This window comes from Histomonas meleagridis (genome assembly GCF_020186115.1).
Source record: "Histomonas meleagridis strain 2922-C6/04-10x chromosome Unknown contig_78, whole genome shotgun sequence".
Taxonomy (NCBI): Eukaryota; Parabasalia; order Tritrichomonadida; family Dientamoebidae; genus Histomonas; species Histomonas meleagridis.
Genome location: NW_027150916.1, coordinates 190,074 through 208,892, shown reverse-complemented (window position 1 = coordinate 208,892; position 18,819 = coordinate 190,074). Strand labels below are relative to the sequence as shown.

Genomic DNA, 18,819 nt, shown 5'->3' with positions numbered 1-18,819 from the left:
ATTATGATATTTTTATGTTTCTAGTAAAAGAAGGAATGAAAATCAATGATTCGATAATTTATGAATCAGCAAGTTCTGGAAATATGTATCTTACTAAATCTTTTCTTCAAGAAAATAAAATTCCAAATAATATATTAATTTGTTCATCAAAATTAGGAAACATCGAACTTGTTAAATATGTTTTAAATTATGAAGGAATTGATATTAATGCTAAAGGAGTTTATTGGTATAATTTGATATTAATTTTAATAATTTTATATTTTAAAATAGTATTTGATAACTATTTATTATATTTGAAACAGCATTAATGTGGGCATCTGTAAAAGGTTATACAGAAATAGTTAAATTACTTCTTGAAAAAGAAGGAATTGATATTAATGCTAAAGATATTTATATGTTTTATATAAAATTTATTATAATAATTTGATATTTCAAAATAATATTTGGAAATTATTTAAAATATTTAATACAGCACTTATTTGTACATCTATAAAAAATAGAATAGAAATAGTTAAATTACTTCTTAAACAAAAAGGAATTGATATCAATGCTAAAGATATATATTTGTTTTATTTGAAATTTATTTTAATAATTTAATATTTCTAAAAAATTTTTGAAAACTATTAAAATTATTTGAGACAGCACTTATTAAAGCATCTGAAGATGGCCATACAGAAATAGTTAAATTACTTCTTGAACAAGAAGGAATTGATATTAATGCTAAAGATATTTATTCTTTTTATTTGAAATTTATTTTAATAATTTGATATTTCAAAATAATATTTGGAAATTATTTAAATTATTTAAAACAGCACTTATGATTGCATCTAGAAATGGTCATACAGAAATAGTTAAATTACTTCTTGAACAAGAAGGAATTGATATTAATGCTAAAAATAAAAATTATTTTAATAATTTAATATTTCTAAAAAATATTTGAAAATTATTAAAATTATTTGAGACAGCACTTATGAAAGCATCTGATAATGGTCATACTGAAATAGTTAAATTACTTCTTGAACAAGAAGGAATTGATATTAATGCTATAGATAAAATTTATTTTAATAATTTTTTATTTCAAAATAATATTTGGAAATTATTTAGATTATTATATACAGCACTTATTGAAGCATCTGATAATGGTCATACAGAAATAGTTAAATTACTTCTTGAACAAAAAGGAATTGATATTAATTATGGGGAATATACTGATTTATTTTTTTTGATGTTGATTCAAATGATTTAAAATTTCAATATAATATTAAATAATTGCTTAAATTATTTACTACACCACTTATTTATGCATCTTCAAAAGGTCATACAGAAATAGTTAAAATGCTTATTAAATATGATGGAATTAATATTAATAAACCAAATATTTATTATCACAATAATATATTTTGTTCAATAGTTCCGAATTTCAAAATAATATTTGGAAATTGTCACGAATATTTCAAACACCACTTTTTTTTGCATCTGCAGATGGTCACATAGATATAGTTAAATTACTTCTTGAACAAGAAGGAATTGATATTAATGTTAAAAATATTTATATATTTGGTTTTGGGTTATTTTTTATCGTTTGAAGTATGAAAATCATGTTTGGAAATTATTGAAATTATTTGAAACAGCATTTCTATATGCTGCTGAATGTGGTCGTACTGAGGTAGTTAAATTATTTATTGAACAAGAAGAAATTGATATTAATGCTGAAGATTTTTATTTGTTTTATTTAAAATTTATTTTAATAATTTTATATTATAAAATAATATTTGGAAATTATTCAAATTATTTAATACAGCTCTTATTAAAGCATCTTTAAATGGGCATACAGAAACAATTAAATTACTTCTTGAACAAAAAGGAATTGATATTAATGCTAAAGATATTTATTTGTTTTATTTAAAATTTATTTTTATTATTTTCTATTTCAAAATAATATTTGGAAATTATTTGGATTATTTTACACAGCACTTATTATGGCATCTTGGTTTGGTCATGCAGAAACAGTTAAATTACTTCTTGAACAAAAAGGAATTGATATTAATGCTAAAGATATTTATTTCTTTTATTTGAAATTTATTTTAATATTTTGATACTTCAAAATATTATTTGGAAATTATTTAAATCATTTAAAACAGCACTTATGATTGCATCTGATGAAGGTTATACAGAAATAGTTAAATTAATTCATAACCAAGAGTGAGTTAATATTGAAATAAGAATTGTAAAAATTGAAAATTACAATTTTTTTAATGATACATCATCAAGTGATTTTATACATATTTTTAAAATTTTTCTCTCGTTTAATATATGAAAAAAAATTATTTACAAACTTTGAATTACCAATAATTTTTTTATAAATCAAATATTTCAACTGGAGCTCCAGGAATTCCATATTCCTCCAATAAGCAAAATGAAATTTTACAAACCAAATAATTCAAATTTGAATAAAAATTCAATGCCAGTTAGAACATTCGAACTTTTTGATTGTGTCGATAACCTTTTAATTTGTGTGTGCAGATGCTTCAAAAAGTTGATTTGAACAAGTCCCTTTGGATGAGCGATTTGATATCCTTATTCCAACAACAGTCTTATAAAGACGCATGGGATAACTATGAAGAAACATTAAAGAAAAGAACTAAGTTAATCATGTGGGATTATATTGTTCTTACAGCTTCTAATGAAGACCAAGCAACTAGTTATCAAGCTCAAATTGACCATAGACTAAAATTGCACAAGTTACCTTCGAAAACAAATTATGTTGTTCTTTCAGATCCTGAAGGGAAGCGAGTTGGAAGTGGAGGAGCAACTTTAAATGTTTTAAGATACATAGCAAGGAGCAATCCAAGCAAGGAAGAATCTTTTCGCAATATAAGAATTTTAGTTATTCATTCAGGTGGAGACTCCAAAAGAGTTCCTCAATATTCTGCATGTGGTAAATTATTTTCACCAGTTCCAAGAGTGCTTCCAGATGGCAGGAGATCAACTCTTTTTGATGAATTCATTATTGCTATGAGTGGTGTAGCCTCACGTATGTCCGCTGGTATGCTTGTTTGTTCTGGTGATGTATTATTATTATTCAATCCTCTTCAAATTGATTTCTACAGTAAAGGTGCCGCTGCCCTTTCCATCAGAGAATGTAAGGAAACAGGTAAAGACCATGGAGTTTACCTTAAAGACGAAAATGGAAATGTTGGTCGATTTCTTCATAAGCAAACAATTGAAACCTTAGACTCACTTGGTGCAATAGACCAAAGAGGAAATGTTAATATTGACACTGGATCTGTTATATTTCAAGCAGAAATGTTAATTGATTTATTTAAATTAATTGACACTGATGAAAAATTCAATAAGTTTGTGAATGAAAAAACAAGGTTATCTTTTTATGCCGACTTTTTATATCCTTTAGCTAGTCATTCAACACTTGAAAAATATTATCTTGAAATACCTGAAGGAGATTTCACACCAGAACTACATGAATGCAGGAAAATTTTATGGGATACCCTACATAAGTATCAAATGAAATTAATTTGTCTTTCTCCTGGTTCTTTTATTCATTTTGGTACAACAATTGAGCTGCTAAACTTAGTCAATCCAGAAATTGACCGTTATCATTATTTGGGGTGGTCCAAACACGTTAAGATCAATTCCACAAATCCAAGTTTTGCAGGTAATAATAGTTTTATAAGTCCAAATTCTAATATTGGTCAAGGTTGCTTTATTGAGGATAGTTATATTGATAAAGGAACCAATATTGGTAAAAATTGTGTCATTTCTTGTGTAACTCTTAATGGACAAACTATTCCAGACAATGTTGTTCTTCATTGCTTAAAACTAAACAATGGGAAATACTGCGTCAGGATTTATGGAATTAATGATAATCCAAAGGAAAGCAAAATATTTGATATTAATCTTTCAGAAAGCTTATGGAGCAAGCCACTATACCCTGTTCGTGACAGCGTAAAAGACGCTGTAGATGCAACCCTTGCAGTTTATTCCCAGGGTTTTACAGATATTGAAGATAATTCATTATCACTTATGAGTAGTTATCAAATGGCAGATGTCTCCTCCATCATTCCCTGGCAGAACAAACTCAATGATTATATTGAAGTTGAATCACTTTTATATGTAATTAAGCAAAAAGGAAATCTCTTCAAAGCCATCAAAGCTTTTAATGGTAGTATTACCCCATGTGCAGAAGCTATGCTTAACGAAAAAGCGTCTTCACTTTCTAATAGAAATCTTGAAGATTTTAGTTGTAAGATACGCATTTACTATGCACTTTCGCTTTTATTTACTGATGAAAAGCATGATAATTATCTTGAGTTATGTTTTGGGTCTATTCGTAATGGTATTCTCCAACAATCTGAATTTAAGTATGATAAAACATGTACCATATCTTGCCCTGAAGTAACAGTTGAATTACCCGTTCGTGTTAATTGGGGTGGTGGTTGGAGTGATACACCGCCTTACTGTATGGAAAATGGAGGAAATGTTTTGAACGCATCCATTGTTTTGAATGGTCGTAAACCAGTCAAAGTTACCGTCAAGAAGATCAACGAGCATAAAATCATATTTTCAAGCGAAGATAATGGTTCATATGAAGAATTTACTTCATTAGATCCTTTACAATGTAATAACAATCCTTTTGATCCATTTGCATTACATAAGTCGGCATTAATTGCATGTGGAATAATTCCATATTCCGAAAAAGTTGATTTTGATCAACTTCTTACACGCTTAGGTGGCGGCATTTCTCTTTGTACTCAAGTCGAAAATATACCACGAGGTTCAGGATTGGGTACATCATCAATTTTGGCTGGTGCATGCGCAAAAGCAATTTCTCAATTCTTAGGCAAAACGCCCACTGACTGTGAGTTATTTAACTATGTTTTATGTATGGAACAGATCATGTCGACTGGCGGCGGTTGGCAAGATCAAATTGGAGGTCTTATAAATGGGATTAAAATGATCAACACCATATCAGGGATGCACCAAAACATCAATTTTTCCATACTTAAGATCCCAGATCAAGCATTACAAGAATTAAATGATCGATTTTGTTTAATATATACCGGCCAACGACGACTTGCGCGTAATTTGCTACGGGATATCATCGGTAAATACGTTGGAGGTGACGAAGAAGCTGTTGAAGTATTATATGAAATTCAAAGAATTGCAGTTTTGATGAAACTTGAGCTGGAAAAGGGAAACATCGACCGCTTTTCGAATTTGTTAAATGAACATTGGGAGCTGGCTAAGAAATTAGACAAAGAATGCACAAATACATGTATCGAACAAATCTTTTTGGCGGTCAAAGATTTGATTTGCGGGAAAATGATTTGTGGAGCTGGCGGCGGCGGGTTCTTGCAGGTAATTCTGAAAAAGGATGTGAAGATCCAACAGCTTAGAGAAAGGCTTCTCGATGTATACCAAGACATCGGTGTGGATGTTTGGGAGTGTTCGCTTAAGTAATAATAAAATGGTTTTATAAATCGATGTGGATGAAGGAAATTGTTTTTTTCAACCAAATCTATATTGTATCGAAAGGTACTTCAGTTGATGAATACTTACAATATATTGGCCAGCGCAAGCATTTGCAAGATCAAATGCTTTTACTACTTCAAATACTTTTACTAATTCAAATGCATTAAGTATTTCAAATCCTTTAACGTGTGAATCAACATTGTTTTTCACTTATTTATTGGCAAGTACTTTATCTTTGTCTTTAACAAATTATCTTTTCCATAAAAATCTCCGTCTAATTATGCGGAGAATGTTTCAGAAACAGTTGTTGTTATATCGTATATTGTTTGATTATTTTTTAACGTTGTTTTATTTCTTCTGTGTTACTAATCCCGAAAAACAAACAAATTTTCATGTTAACAGAACGATAGTAAAAGTGACAACGGTTATCCTACTTTTAGTAACTAAAAAAATCATTTTATGGCAGATAAAACAAAGGAACAGCTTATTCAAGAATATCTTCAATTGGAACATGAAGCCAATGAACTTCGAACTAACATTAAATGCTTTGCACATGATATGGAAGCAATCAATAAGAAAATCAAGATTGCAAATGAAACTGTTGAACTTGCCAATGAAGCAAAAAATAACCAAAGAAAACTTGAGCAAGAGGTCGCTAAACTTGAACGAGTTGCAGCAAAATGTGATACGCTTGCAGCCCGCGAATCTTTTGCTCAAAATAGCACACCTGAAGTTCGTGCCATCAAACAAGAAATTGAAGAAGTATATGAACGTGTTCACAAACTCGAACGTCAAGTATCTCAAAAGACTATGGATGCCTCTTATTTAGAGCGTCAAATCGAATCTTTTATTCAAGATTCCAATGAACAACGCGAAGCTGCCAAGAAGCGTCTTACTGTTGTTTATTCCAACATCCAAAGTGCACGACGTGAGATCACCAAAACTCGTTACAATAATTTATCTGCCTATCTCACCAAACAAAACCAACTAGTTCAAGCTGAGATCGAATTCCAAAACCTTGCACTCCAATCATCACTCTACACCCAACTAATAACATCCCTTAACACAGAAATCTCATCATTATCAGATGACACCAACAATGAATCTGCGCTTGCAAATGAGCTTTCCAAGATCAGCAATGTCATTGATCTCATCCCCACTCACGAGGACGTCTCTCTCGACGAGCAAAAGCGACTTGAGACATCATGCGAAATCCAAACGAACGAAATTAACGATGTCGAAAAGCGCATCATGTCATCGATTGACGAGATGTCGCAAGCGGAGGATCAACAGGACGAGCTTGCGCATAAGCTCCACGAAGAACATACGCGTAACGAAGAGCTCGAAATGAAACTTCGTCAAATCGATTTGACAATATCAAATCAAAAGGTGCAAATCAAAACAATGCGCGAACAAGACGCAAATAAAGTCGACATCGCGAAGGAGGAAATAAATCGGCTGCCGGGAGAGATATCGAAGCTGATCGAGCAAAACTCCGAAACAGAAATCAAAATCCAGAAGCTCAAAGAGGGCGACACGGCGTCGACAATGAACGTGATTAAGTCACCGTTCGATAACTTGAGAATGAAAATTATCAACGAGACAAAGGAAATTAACGAGAAAATTAGAGAGCTCGAAGCTGAGGAGGCAAAACTGAAAGAACAATGCAAAGGAATAAGCGAAAAATAAATATATTGTGATTTTGGATTGTGTTTTTGGTGGACAAATAACAACTCAAAATGATGTAAACTTCTGAATTGTTGCCACTGATATTTTTGCATATTCTTTAATGATATTACTGGATATTACACTAAATGAGCAACATTATGTATTTATTGACTTGGCAGAATTTATATCAAATTTTGATTTTTTGTGATTCTGAAAATGTTTAAACATTTTTCCCGATGGTATAATATTTAGATATATAATAGTTTAAAATTAGTGACCCAAAATTTTTGCATGTCAAAAGCAGATCTTGCGAGCAAGATTTATGTAAATCGGAAGAGAATTTGCATTTTCCTATCACTTTTCATACGCTCTGAACGTCGTTAAAATTTCATGAGGATAACTCGAATATTTTCATTGGAGTTTGATCTTTCAATAATTTTTTATAAGATGAAAACAATGTCATAAAGTGAGAAATCCATAAAGGCATTTGGCCCTTTTTTCTGAATACCTATATTTTTTTGAACATGAAAAGTATCTTCACCTAGGAAACCAGCAGCCAGCGCCCACATTGCAGCGGTTTTTTGAATGCTCGTTGATCATCAAAATGGTCACAAGTATTCAAATCGGCAAATGATTGAATGCAACCGATTTTAAGGTTGTTATTTTACAGATATGAATTGCAATATTTTTGAAATTTATTCAATTTATTCATTATCATTACTTATGATTTCTTATTTGGTATCATTCAAAGAAAGGACATTTTATGTTTATATGCTTTCTTTTGTTATTAAGCAATGTAAATATTTTGTAAATTATATTTAATGTATAGTTTTTTGTTGAAATATTTAACATTTATATGTAATTTTGTTCATCAAAATATATTAAATATCATTTCTATTAATAAATCTGATTATAAAATTAAAATTAATTTAAAAAATATTAATTTTCGAAATATTTATAACATAAAACAATATAATTCCAAAATTTTATTTTTATTATTCATTTTATTTTTGAAACATTTACTTGAAGCATATAATTCAGCAGCTTTAACATTTACTATTACAACTTTGGATGAGTACAATGAACGAAATTCATATAAAAATGTAACACAATATATTATAATTGAAGATAATATTCAAGAATTCACTGAAATTGGTTTAAATGCATTCTATGGCTGGGATTCATTAATTTCAGTTCAAATCGGAAATTCGATTAATATAATTGGTATTTTTTCATTTGCAAATTGTTTTATATTAGAAAATGTGGTTATTGGAAGCAATGTAAAAGAAATTAGATTAAATGCATTTCAATCATGTGGCTCATTAAATAATATTTTAATTCCAGATTCAACCATAAATATTGAAAATTATGCATTCTCTTCATGCACTAGTATTGAAGCAGTTTTTATTGGCAATAATGTAAAAACAATTGGAATTGGTGCATTTATGTCGTGCAATTCTTTAATTAATATTACAATTCCTAAATCAGTTACGTCATTAGGGTCTAGTATTTTTGTTGGGTGTTCAAAACTTCAATTTATTAATGTTTCTAATGAAAACATGAATTATTCTTCTAAAAATGGAGTTCTATATAATAAAAATTATTCCACTATTATTTTTTATCCAACAGGAACAAAATGATACGTTTGAAATACCAAATTCTGTTATAACTCTAAGCGATTATTCATTTTATAATTGTTTAAATTTATTTAACGTTATTATTCCAAATTCAGTTATTTCAATTGGAAGTTCTTCTTTTTTTTATTGTTTATCATTAGATAATATAATAATTCCAAATTCAGTTGCTTATATTGGAAGTTCAGCTTTCCAAAATTGTCATAATTTAAAATGTATTTATTTTTTAGGTTATGAATCACCAAATATAAGTTCAAATGCATTTAATAATATTGGAACAAATTATATCATGACATCATATTTATATGAAGGAACAATGTTCGGAACACTTAATGTATCAAAAGGAATCCCAATTGACGGATGTTCACAAGGTCTCCTCCCAACAAATACATTTACAAATTCATTCACTAATTCAAATACATACACTAAATCAAATGCTTTTACAAATACATTTAAGAAGTCAAATGCATTAAATATTTCAAATTCTTTAATAAGTGATTTAACTTTATCTTTCACTTATTTATTAACAAATACTTTATCTTTTTCTTATTCTTTAACATTTTATCTTTTCCAGTCTAAATCATATTCTTTATTTATGATAAATTCATCAAACATTTATAGTGAAACAATATTTATATATTATGATTATTCAATCATTGTTTATTCTACTTATTATAAATATTATTCTAATTTTTATACGATATTTTTTATTGATTCAAAACAAAACAAAGATAACAATAAAATGACATTAATTATCATAATTATTATTTGTATTATCATAGTAATTATTATTATTGTTATCGTAATTGTTACAATAATAATTCGAAAAAGAAACCAAAAAGAAGATATTTATGAATCCTCAGAATTAACTGAAAAAGAAGATCAAAAAACAAATATATTTGCGGCTGGATCAAATATATCGTCTATTGCTGAAGACCCATTCGCAGATGACTTTAAAGAAGAAAAATTTATTTCTTAAGAATAAAAACTTATTTTCATTGATGCATTTGAATTTTTAATAAATTTATTAGTTACGTTCACCACGAATTCTTTGTGCAAGTTGAACATCACGTTCCATAATTGTAACACGATTTGCATGAATAGCGCAAAGGTTTGTATCTTCAAAGAGACCAACAAGATAAGCTTCAGATGCTTCTTGAAGGGCTGCAATAGCTGATGATTGGAAACGAAGATCACCACGGAACCCTGATGCAATTTCACGAACAAGACGTTGGAATGGAAGCTTACGGATTAAAAGATCTGTACTCTTTTGATATTTACGGATTTCACGAAGAGCAACTGTACCTGGTCTGAAACGATGTTGCTTCTTAGCACCTTGTGAATCAACAACTGGTGTTGATTTACGAGCTGCCTTAGCACCGAGTGATTTACGTGGAGTCTTACCACCAGTAGATTTACGAGCTGTTTGTTTTGTACGAGCCATTAAATAAATATGATATTTTCCCCGCCATTTTAAGCCCGCTTCTTTTGGCGCCTTTTTATTTTGACGATACGAGTCAGTCATTTTTGAATGAACAATCGAAAAAATTGAATGGGCGGATTTTCTTCTATCGTGTAATACAAAGAGCCCGCCGACATCAGTTTTATAAATGTCTGGTAGAGGAAAAGGTGGTAAAGGTCTCGGTAAGGGAGGTGCTAAGCGTCATAGGAAGGTTATGCGTGAAAACATTCAAGGTATTACAAAGCCAGCTATCAGAAGATTAGCTCGTCGAGGTGGTGTCAAGCGTATCAGTGGTGATATCTATGAAGAAATCCGTGGTGTTCTTCGTCACTTCCTTGAAAATGTCATTCGCGACTCAGTTACATATACAGAACATGCAAGAAGGAAAACAGTTACAGCAATGGACGTTGTCTATGCACTTAAACGTCAAGGCAGAACACTTTATGGTTTCTAAACAATATAAATCCGAACATTTTTTGTTTTTTGACCTGAGCTAAGGGAGTATTTGGTTTGGATTCCTTTTTCACAAAGCTGGAGAAATTTCTCTTTGATTTTTGTATAGTTTAATCAAAACGATATGGCTTCTCGATTAACGGACTTAGCTTATCAAATTTGCGTAAACTTTAAAATATGGCGGTTTAGCTTGCTCACAAATTTCAAACGACAAGTATTGAAAAGAAAACGATACACTTACTCGTTAAAAAATGCACTTCTTCCTTGCTCTCATGCTTTTTACAACATATTTTCACCACTCAATTCAAACATTTGACAAAGAAACTCAAACGCTTACTATAACAAGTGCAGATGAATTCTCAACTAGGAATACATATAAAAATTTAACAAAAAGTCTCATAATTGAAGGAGGAATAACTACCATTGACCAAAGAGCATTTGCACAATGGAATTTACTTCTTTCTGTTATTATTACAGGTACAATTACATCAATTGGAGAAGGATCTTTTTATTTCTGCACTCAATTAACAAATGTTACAGTATCAAATCAAGTCACAAATATCGGTTCATATGCATTTGATTCATGCTCTTTGACAAATGTTAATTTAGGAGAAAATATTTTAACAATAGGCATTTGTGCATTTTATCGCTGTACCAAATTAACAAAAATTAAACTTCCAAATTCTGTCAAAGAACTTAATGATTATTCATTTAATGGTTGTAAACTTTTAGAAACAATTATTCTTAGTGAAAACATCGAAAAAATTAATTCTGGAGTTTTTCTTCGATGTTATGAATTACGAAACATGACAATTCCATCCAAAGTTACATCCATTGGGACGTTTGCATTTGGTTATTGTTATAAATTATCATCACTAATCATTAATGATAATGTTGTTAATATTTCACTTTATTCATTTTATGAATGTCGAAATTTAACAAATGTAACAATCCCAAATTCAGTAATAAGTATTGGAAATTGGGGATTTTCTTTGTGTTCTGGGTTAAAAGCAATAACAATTGGTGAAAATGTTAAAACAATTGGTACACATGCATTTGGCGATTGTTCTTTATTAACAAGTATAACAATTCCAAATAAAGTAATATCAATTGGAACATATATATTTGAAAGATGTTCTCTTTTATCTAATGTTAATATTGGCGATAGTTTATCAACAATTGGATTATATGCATTTCATTTATGTAAATCTCTTCAATCCATAAAAATATTAGAGAACAATAAATATTTTACAAATCATAATAATGATGGAATAATTTATAACAAACAAATAACTAATGTTGTTTGTTGTCCATGTGGAATTACAAATAAAACAATTGTAATCCCATCAACAGTTATATCTATTGATATGTATTCATTTTATTTTTGTTTAACAATCGAAAATGTTATTATTGGTGAAAATGTTAAAACAATTTGTGATGGTGCATTTGATTCATGTGATCAATTATTAAATATAACAATTCCAAACTCAGTAACGACAATTGGAAATAATGTTTTTTCCTCTTGTAGTAACTTACAATATATTAATATGGGAGAAAATGTTAAAACAATTGGTAATCTTACATTCAAAGGATGTTATCAATTAACATCAATTGTTATACCAAACTCAGTTAAAGTTATTGGATCGAATTCATTCGAATCATGTCATGGATTAATGACAATTATTATTGGAGATAATGTCGAACAAATTGGTCATTCTTCATTTTGTTTTTGTTCGATGTTAACAAATATTACATTTCCTAATTCACTTAAAAGAATCGAATATTCGATGTTCGAATATTGTTATAGTTTAACAAAAATTATTATTGGTGAAAACATTGAGTCGATTGGTTCTGAAGCATTCTATGAATGTTATGCATTAACTAATTTTACTATTCCGAAATTAGTAACGAAAATCGAATATTCCGCATTTTTTTCGTGTACAAGTTTAAAGGAAATTTATCTTAGCGAAAATGTTATCACAATTGAATTCGGTGTATTTCGTGATTGCTCTGGATTGGAAACTGTTTCTATTGGGAAAAATGTTGAAACAATTGGAAATTTTGCATTTTCTCATTGCTTTAATTTGAAATGTATTTATTTCCAAGGTAACACAGAGCCAAGTATTGGACAACAAACATTTGCTGAAGTAAAAACATCAGTAATGACATTCCAATCATATCAAGGTAACACTTTCGGTTCATTAAATGTAATTAAAGGTGAAACAACTGAAGGATGTATACAAATGGCAACGCTTACATTCACACAATCAAATACATATACCTTTGATATTGGCGGATTATCACATTCGTTCACATTAACATGTGTTTATTCATTAACAGAATCCGCTTTTTTATATACAACATTAACGAATTCTTTCGTTTCGACGATGATCGAATCTAATCCAACTTATGTACAAACAGAATCTTTGTCTTATTATTATTCTCTTTCGGGTTACTATTCGCTCTTTAGTTTTTATTCGGATATGTTCGTTCAAGGAGATACGGGAAATAATAATAAAACAACAATAATCATCGTCTGCTCTGTGGTGGCAGCAGTGGTTGCTGCAGTAGTTGTAGTCGTACTGTTAATTTATATAAGAAAGAAGAGAAGAATGGATGGAGTGTTCAAAAACATATTAGAAAGTGAATCCCTATATGACTAAATACTGTGATATTATATTTTAATAAAAAATTGTTTTTATCTCTCTTCACATATTATTTTGCAGAAATGTTTAATTAATATTATTTTTAATTGAAAGTGAATATTTAAAAAAAATTAAAAAGTTTTAAATATCAAAAACTGATATTGTATATAAAAAATTTACATTCCAATACCCTTACCAACTAATGTCTAGCCTTACTCCACAATAGCAAAGCCATCTAATTGAATTTAATAAAATTTTAAGTTTATTTCTTTTAATACTCAGTTGTTATCATATCTTTTTCTCATTACACATAAGCAAATCAAATTATGAATTTTTACATAAACAAAATTATTAATGTGTTAAATCATAGATAAGAACTCAGTTGATGGAATTGAATTATCCAACGACATATGAAATGATTTCAGCCCATTTGCTTTCCTCAACTTCATAAAATCTCCTACGAGTGGGTCAAACCCATAGTTTTCGATATCAACCGCCGTATAACCGGTTATAAACGGGTGCCGGAGTGCCTCATTTGCCGATGGCCTTTTTGAATGGTCAAACTGTAGCAGAGAGTGCACAAAATCATTGAAACAAGAAACCGCTTTCAATTCTTCATCTGTTGTAATTTTACGATGCGACATAATGATTTGATCCAATTTGAACAAGTTTAACTGTTGAAAAATCGAATGATACAAATGATTTTGAAGCAACACTTGCTTAGGGTCGATTTTCGTCACAAACCCATGCGGTTTCACGTCAAAATATTTCCACCAGTTTGGAGAAGATGAGATTAAATAACATGGAATTTCGCCAAGCAAAGCTACCATTGAATGGATAGAATCACTTTCATTTTCACTTGCAAAGATCGCAAAATCTAAAAAGAGCTCTGCTGCAATACATCCCGCGCTCCAAATGTCGATCTTCATATTGTACTCGAGGCCCATAATAACTTCTGGGCTTCGGTAGAAGCGCGATTGTATGCACTGGCCTTGTCCTCGTACAGATGTGCTTGCAGAACCAAAATCAATAAGACTAATTTCATCTGAATTTTCATTAAGATATAAAATGTTGTCTGGTTTGACGTCACAATGAATAACACCACGCGAATGGATAAAGGAAAGCGCTTCAAGAAGTTGCGACATTATATTTCTGATTGATTTTAAAAGATCAAATACAGATTGATTTTGACAAATCCCTTCAAAAAGGGATCTGGATAAAAGAGGCATAACTATACAGACATGCTTTTCGACTTCAAATGTCGAAATTGGAATAACAATGTGTTTTTTGCCAGGATGAAATGGAGATGTTGCAAGATGTTTAAGAATCATTATTTCGGTAATACCTGTAGCTCTGTATTGAGGCAAATTTTTTATGATCTTTAAAGCTGTGAAAACATTGTTTCTGTTTAGCATTTGACATTTAAAAACATATGAAAATGTACCATTTCCTATAACATCAATAACACGAAATTGATTACCATGTTGATCTTCGAAAATTTCATTTACATAAACAACCTTATGATTTTCGTTTGATTCCAAATTTTCTGGATCATCACAATCCTCTGGAATATTTAAAGGTCTTCCGCAAAAATATTGTGTTGGAGGGTACTCTGTAGGATTTATTATATGGTATACATCTCCAAGGTTAATTGTAGCATTTAAAAGAAGGCACATTCTCTTTACAGGTTCCGATTTAACTTTTGAATGGGATATTTGCAATAAACTATTAAAATTTTAATGGATTCAATCTGTTATAAACATTGTGAATATTCATAGAAGCACTCAATTTATACGTCAAAAAGTTTCGTCGTAAAAACCCTCCGGACGTTTTGAGTAGAAAATTTGCAATCTAACAGTTTTTCTGAATTTTTAGTGAAGAAATTTTGTTTTTGGTAAAATTGAGTCTTTGGTCACTTAACTTCCCTACAAAAAAAAAATACGACGAAAAGTTATATATCGTCATCCCATTCACATTCTTCATCAACTAGTGATGCTTTCATGGCGGTAATTCCAGATACATTTTCAAGAAAATCAGGTTCATTGATTGCACGCTCGATAAACTTGGACCCATCATTCAAATACCCTTGGATAATAGGATCTGAACATCCAACGCAATGTGTGAACCTTTCTCCTTGCAATGGCATTATTTGCCAATTATTTAAGAAGCCAAGAATTTGATGTGGAACTTGTCCAAGAATTGATTCCCCATCTCCGTGAGCATCCTTTCCATCTTTATGTTGTGTTATTGCTGCCCATAATTCAACACCTATTGATGATGCAAGTGGTGCAATTCCTGGACGAGTAACTGTGCACTGCATGTCCAGTGTACGATTGCTCATTGTATCAACAGGTGCAATTACATCATTACAGAAATAACATCCGACATGACGACTACCTGATCGTACAACAGAAAATGAGTCATATCCTAAAGCTATTGAAATGCAAAGCTTTCCTCTTGCTGCACATATTACTGTTGGAAGCCATCTGCTTTCTCTTGTGTCTGTTAAAAGAAAAGTGACATCGTTTTTCTGAATAAGTGAATCAAGCTTGTCAATTGTGGCTTTCAATTTTTCTGAGCTTTCGGGTCCCATGCAGGGGTGCCCCGGCATGGGGATCTCGATTTCAAAGTGTTCTGCGGTTACATCAGGGCAAATTCTCTTAAGTTCTTCTGCAGCAGCTAGAGACTTTTGTTTCCCGCCGTTAAGGCAATCTTCGAAGCAAAACAATGGCTGTCTTGGTGGGTTTGAGAATGATACTTTACCATAATCAATTAATGAAAAATTACGAACACCCCAACCAAGAAGATCTCGAGCAACATTACACCCAAGAGTACCACATCCAATTAGTAATACTTTTTGCTTTTGAATCTTATCTACATCAAGCTGAGGAGCCATTCTCCATTTCATTAGACGAAGATTCAAAGTTGAAGCAGACGTAAAGAGTGCCATTGGGTCCATTGTTGATGATAAATCAACAAAGAATGGTTTTTTGTTGTTAAGTTTCCATCCAATAAATTTCGTTTCAGGAGATAAATGTTCAGTGACATTAACAGTGAATTTCATCGGTTTGTAGTTGAGCCTAATGAGTTTGAATTGTTGTACATTATACGTTTGAGAAATTGCATATGATGCGATTTGAGCTGGCCAACCAAGAAGATCACTTGTTGATGGATCTATGATAACAAACGTCGATTCTCCGGTTGCTTCTTTAAGGGGAATCACTTTTCCTTCATTATTGAGAGCAAATAACCAATTTGGAAATTCTGAAATCTCATCTGTAAATTCAGCTGAATCAGATAAACTAATTCCGCCAATAGATGGTGTTGGGAATGCAAAGCAATAAATAAAATGCCATTTTTTAAGGTCTCCAAAAATTGTTAAAGCAGATTGTAATAATAACGATGGATTTTCAAGCCATTGCTTAGAAGCAATTGAGTCATATATTGAACTTCCAAGAGATTTTAGAATTGAAGTTCTATCTAATGACTGAAATGTATTTTTTGTATTCAAAAGATGAATTTGAAGAGGGAAAGAAGCAGTATATTGCAAGAAATGAGTTGCTGTTGAGTTACTTTTTTCTTGAGAAAATGAGTCTTGATTTACAAATGCATAAGAAGAAACACTTGCATATTTTCCTGCTTGAAAGAATGCAGAAACACCAAATGGTGTTTCATCCAGCATCTTATCATTAATCTTTTTCTGTGCTAAGGTGTGCCAAAAAGAAGGCTCAATAATGGAATTAATTGGCTGAAATACTTTTTGCATTTGAAGAATGACTTCATTCCAACGGTTACAAACCGATACCGATTTCACGTAACATTTCATCAAAAAAATTTTTCAATTATCGAAACTTTCGAAATGTTTATTTATTATAATATTATATTATTTTCTTTTAAAGCATATTCTCTTACGTCAGGGTCAATGTCATTTTTCAACTTATCAATGATATCATTAAATTTTCTTGGCAAATATTTTGCTAATATTAATCTCACGTTTGGGACTTTATCATTTGCCGCCTGATTAATGATGTTCAATCCTTTATCATCATAACATTCGATTTTAATTATCGCCATAATTGCAGTTTGTCTAATTTCATATTCATCAGAGCATGCGATTGATCCAATTATTGGGAAAATGACATCTTCTTTCCATTGGTTTCCATTTTTCTTTATTAAAGCAGGAAGATAATTCACCATTTCTAATCGAACAGCATAAGCGTCATCAAGTAACAATAACCTTACAATAGAGTTTAGAACAGTTACATTCCCAAACGCTTCTAAAGAATGCACGAGATTTTGTTTCTCTCTCCATCCATAATTTGATCTTAAGTTACGAATAATTGCTGTTTCACATGAAATGTTTGAAGTCTTTGATGACTGTATTGCCGCCATTCGAACTTGTTGAGATTCGTCCGAAATTAATGTGCATATTCCATTAGTAACATATTCCATTCCAAGTAAATTAACAAACGACGGAAGATAACTCGCTATTAATGTTCGACAATTATAATTCCGATCGTATATCAATTTATCAAATAATTTCCTGAGTTCGTCAATATTAACATTTTGTAAATTAGAAAAATATTGAAGTTGTTCTGTTGCAGAAACACGAATTTCTTCGTCTTTGTTATTGGATAACATTGTGTTTATTAATGTTAATATGTTGTCTGTGGGTGGATTTGGATATTTTAAATAGAGAGAAAACGTTTTGAGAGCAGAACAATTAAAACGAAAATTGGATGAGTTAAGAAATTGTTGACAATAACGAAGTGATGTTTCTAAAAATGTGGTGTTCTGCGAAAATTTGGCAATGAATTCGGGAATAGCACAGATAACAGAGTTGGAATCAACACTAAAAAATTCTCGTATGACTTGAGAATAAATCGGTTTCAAAATGTCAGGATTAAGTAAATCAATGTTATCCTCACATACCTTCATAAAGTCAATGTATACAGGATAATAAATATCGTTTTGCGTATGAATATATTCTTTGACAACGAGAATTAATTTATTGAAATTTTCTTTTGTCATGTCATGACTAAAATTATAAAGAAGACAAAGACCCATAATGATATTGATCTCCCATGTGTCATCAAAGAAATCTGATATAATTGTATGAAGAATATGATTTTTTTCATCAGGTGTTCTGTTTTTAAGAATTTCTGCTAAACACTTTTGAAATGAATCTTTAAGAGGTTTAGATGTGTTCTCAACAAAGAACTTGATTTTGAATAAGAGAGACTCTAAATCATCAGTTGTATATTCAGTAAAATCAATCAATGATATATATTTTAACATTTTCTCAGAATACTCAACAGTTTTTGTGGAGTTTTCAATTATATATGGGATGAATTCGTAAATGGTTCGTTTAACGCCAAGTTTCTTACTGACTTCAGGTACTTTTGTAATAGCATTGAGACAAATTTTGGGATTTGGAGATATAATATTTTTAACGACTTTGAGAATC

General features: G+C 30.5%; 8 protein-coding genes across 8 annotated transcripts; 4 read left to right on the top strand and 4 right to left on the bottom strand.

Moving 5' to 3' along the window:
* Positions 1 to 2,559: 2,559 nt before the first annotated feature.
* Positions 2,560 to 5,478, top strand: GO595_008893 (bifunctional fucokinase/L-fucose-1-P-guanylyltransferase; the record flags this gene model as incomplete). Its single annotated transcript, XM_067922518.1, has 2 exons — positions 2,560 to 3,058; positions 3,116 to 5,478. 2 exons carry the CDS (start codon positions 2,560 to 2,562, stop codon positions 5,476 to 5,478), a joined length of 2,862 nt encoding a protein of 953 aa, XP_067770975.1.
* Positions 5,479 to 5,949: 471 nt separating this feature from the next.
* Positions 5,950 to 7,179, top strand: GO595_008892 (uncharacterized protein; the record flags this gene model as incomplete). The annotated part of the gene is made up of 1 exon (XM_067922517.1): positions 5,950 to 7,179. The coding sequence occupies one exon, from the start codon at positions 5,950 to 5,952 to the stop codon at positions 7,177 to 7,179; it is 1,230 nt and encodes a 409-aa protein (XP_067770974.1).
* Positions 7,180 to 9,819: 2,640 nt separating this feature from the next.
* Positions 9,820 to 10,236, bottom strand: GO595_008891 (histone H3.2; the record flags this gene model as incomplete). The annotated part of the gene is made up of 1 exon (XM_067922516.1): positions 9,820 to 10,236. One exon carries the CDS (start codon positions 10,234 to 10,236, stop codon positions 9,820 to 9,822), a length of 417 nt encoding a protein of 138 aa, XP_067770973.1.
* A 166-nt stretch (positions 10,237 to 10,402) lies between these two features.
* On the top strand, positions 10,403 to 10,708 carry GO595_008890 (histone H4-3; the record flags this gene model as incomplete). Its single annotated transcript, XM_067922515.1, has 1 exon — positions 10,403 to 10,708. One exon carries the CDS (start codon positions 10,403 to 10,405, stop codon positions 10,706 to 10,708), a length of 306 nt encoding a protein of 101 aa, XP_067770972.1.
* A 1,546-nt stretch (positions 10,709 to 12,254) lies between these two features.
* GO595_008889 (leucine-rich repeat domain-containing protein) lies at positions 12,255 to 13,370 on the top strand (the record flags this gene model as incomplete). The annotated part of the gene is made up of 1 exon (XM_067922514.1): positions 12,255 to 13,370. One exon carries the CDS (start codon positions 12,255 to 12,257, stop codon positions 13,368 to 13,370), a length of 1,116 nt encoding a protein of 371 aa, XP_067770971.1.
* Positions 13,371 to 13,711: 341 nt separating this feature from the next.
* Positions 13,712 to 15,028, bottom strand: GO595_008888 (CMGC family protein kinase; the record flags this gene model as incomplete). The annotated part of the gene is made up of 1 exon (XM_067922513.1): positions 13,712 to 15,028. One exon carries the CDS (start codon positions 15,026 to 15,028, stop codon positions 13,712 to 13,714), a length of 1,317 nt encoding a protein of 438 aa, XP_067770970.1.
* A 275-nt stretch (positions 15,029 to 15,303) lies between these two features.
* Positions 15,304 to 17,118, bottom strand: GO595_008887 (ubiquitin-like modifier-activating enzyme ATG7; the record flags this gene model as incomplete). The annotated part of the gene is made up of 1 exon (XM_067922510.1): positions 15,304 to 17,118. One exon carries the CDS (start codon positions 17,116 to 17,118, stop codon positions 15,304 to 15,306), a length of 1,815 nt encoding a protein of 604 aa, XP_067770969.1.
* Positions 17,119 to 17,222: 104 nt separating this feature from the next.
* Positions 17,223 to 18,650, bottom strand: GO595_008886 (Serine/threonine-protein phosphatase 2A 65 kDa regulatory subunit A alpha isoform; the record flags this gene model as incomplete). Its single annotated transcript, XM_067922509.1, has 1 exon — positions 17,223 to 18,650. One exon carries the CDS (start codon positions 18,648 to 18,650, stop codon positions 17,223 to 17,225), a length of 1,428 nt encoding a protein of 475 aa, XP_067770968.1.
* Between the last annotated feature and the right edge of the window lie 169 nt (positions 18,651 to 18,819).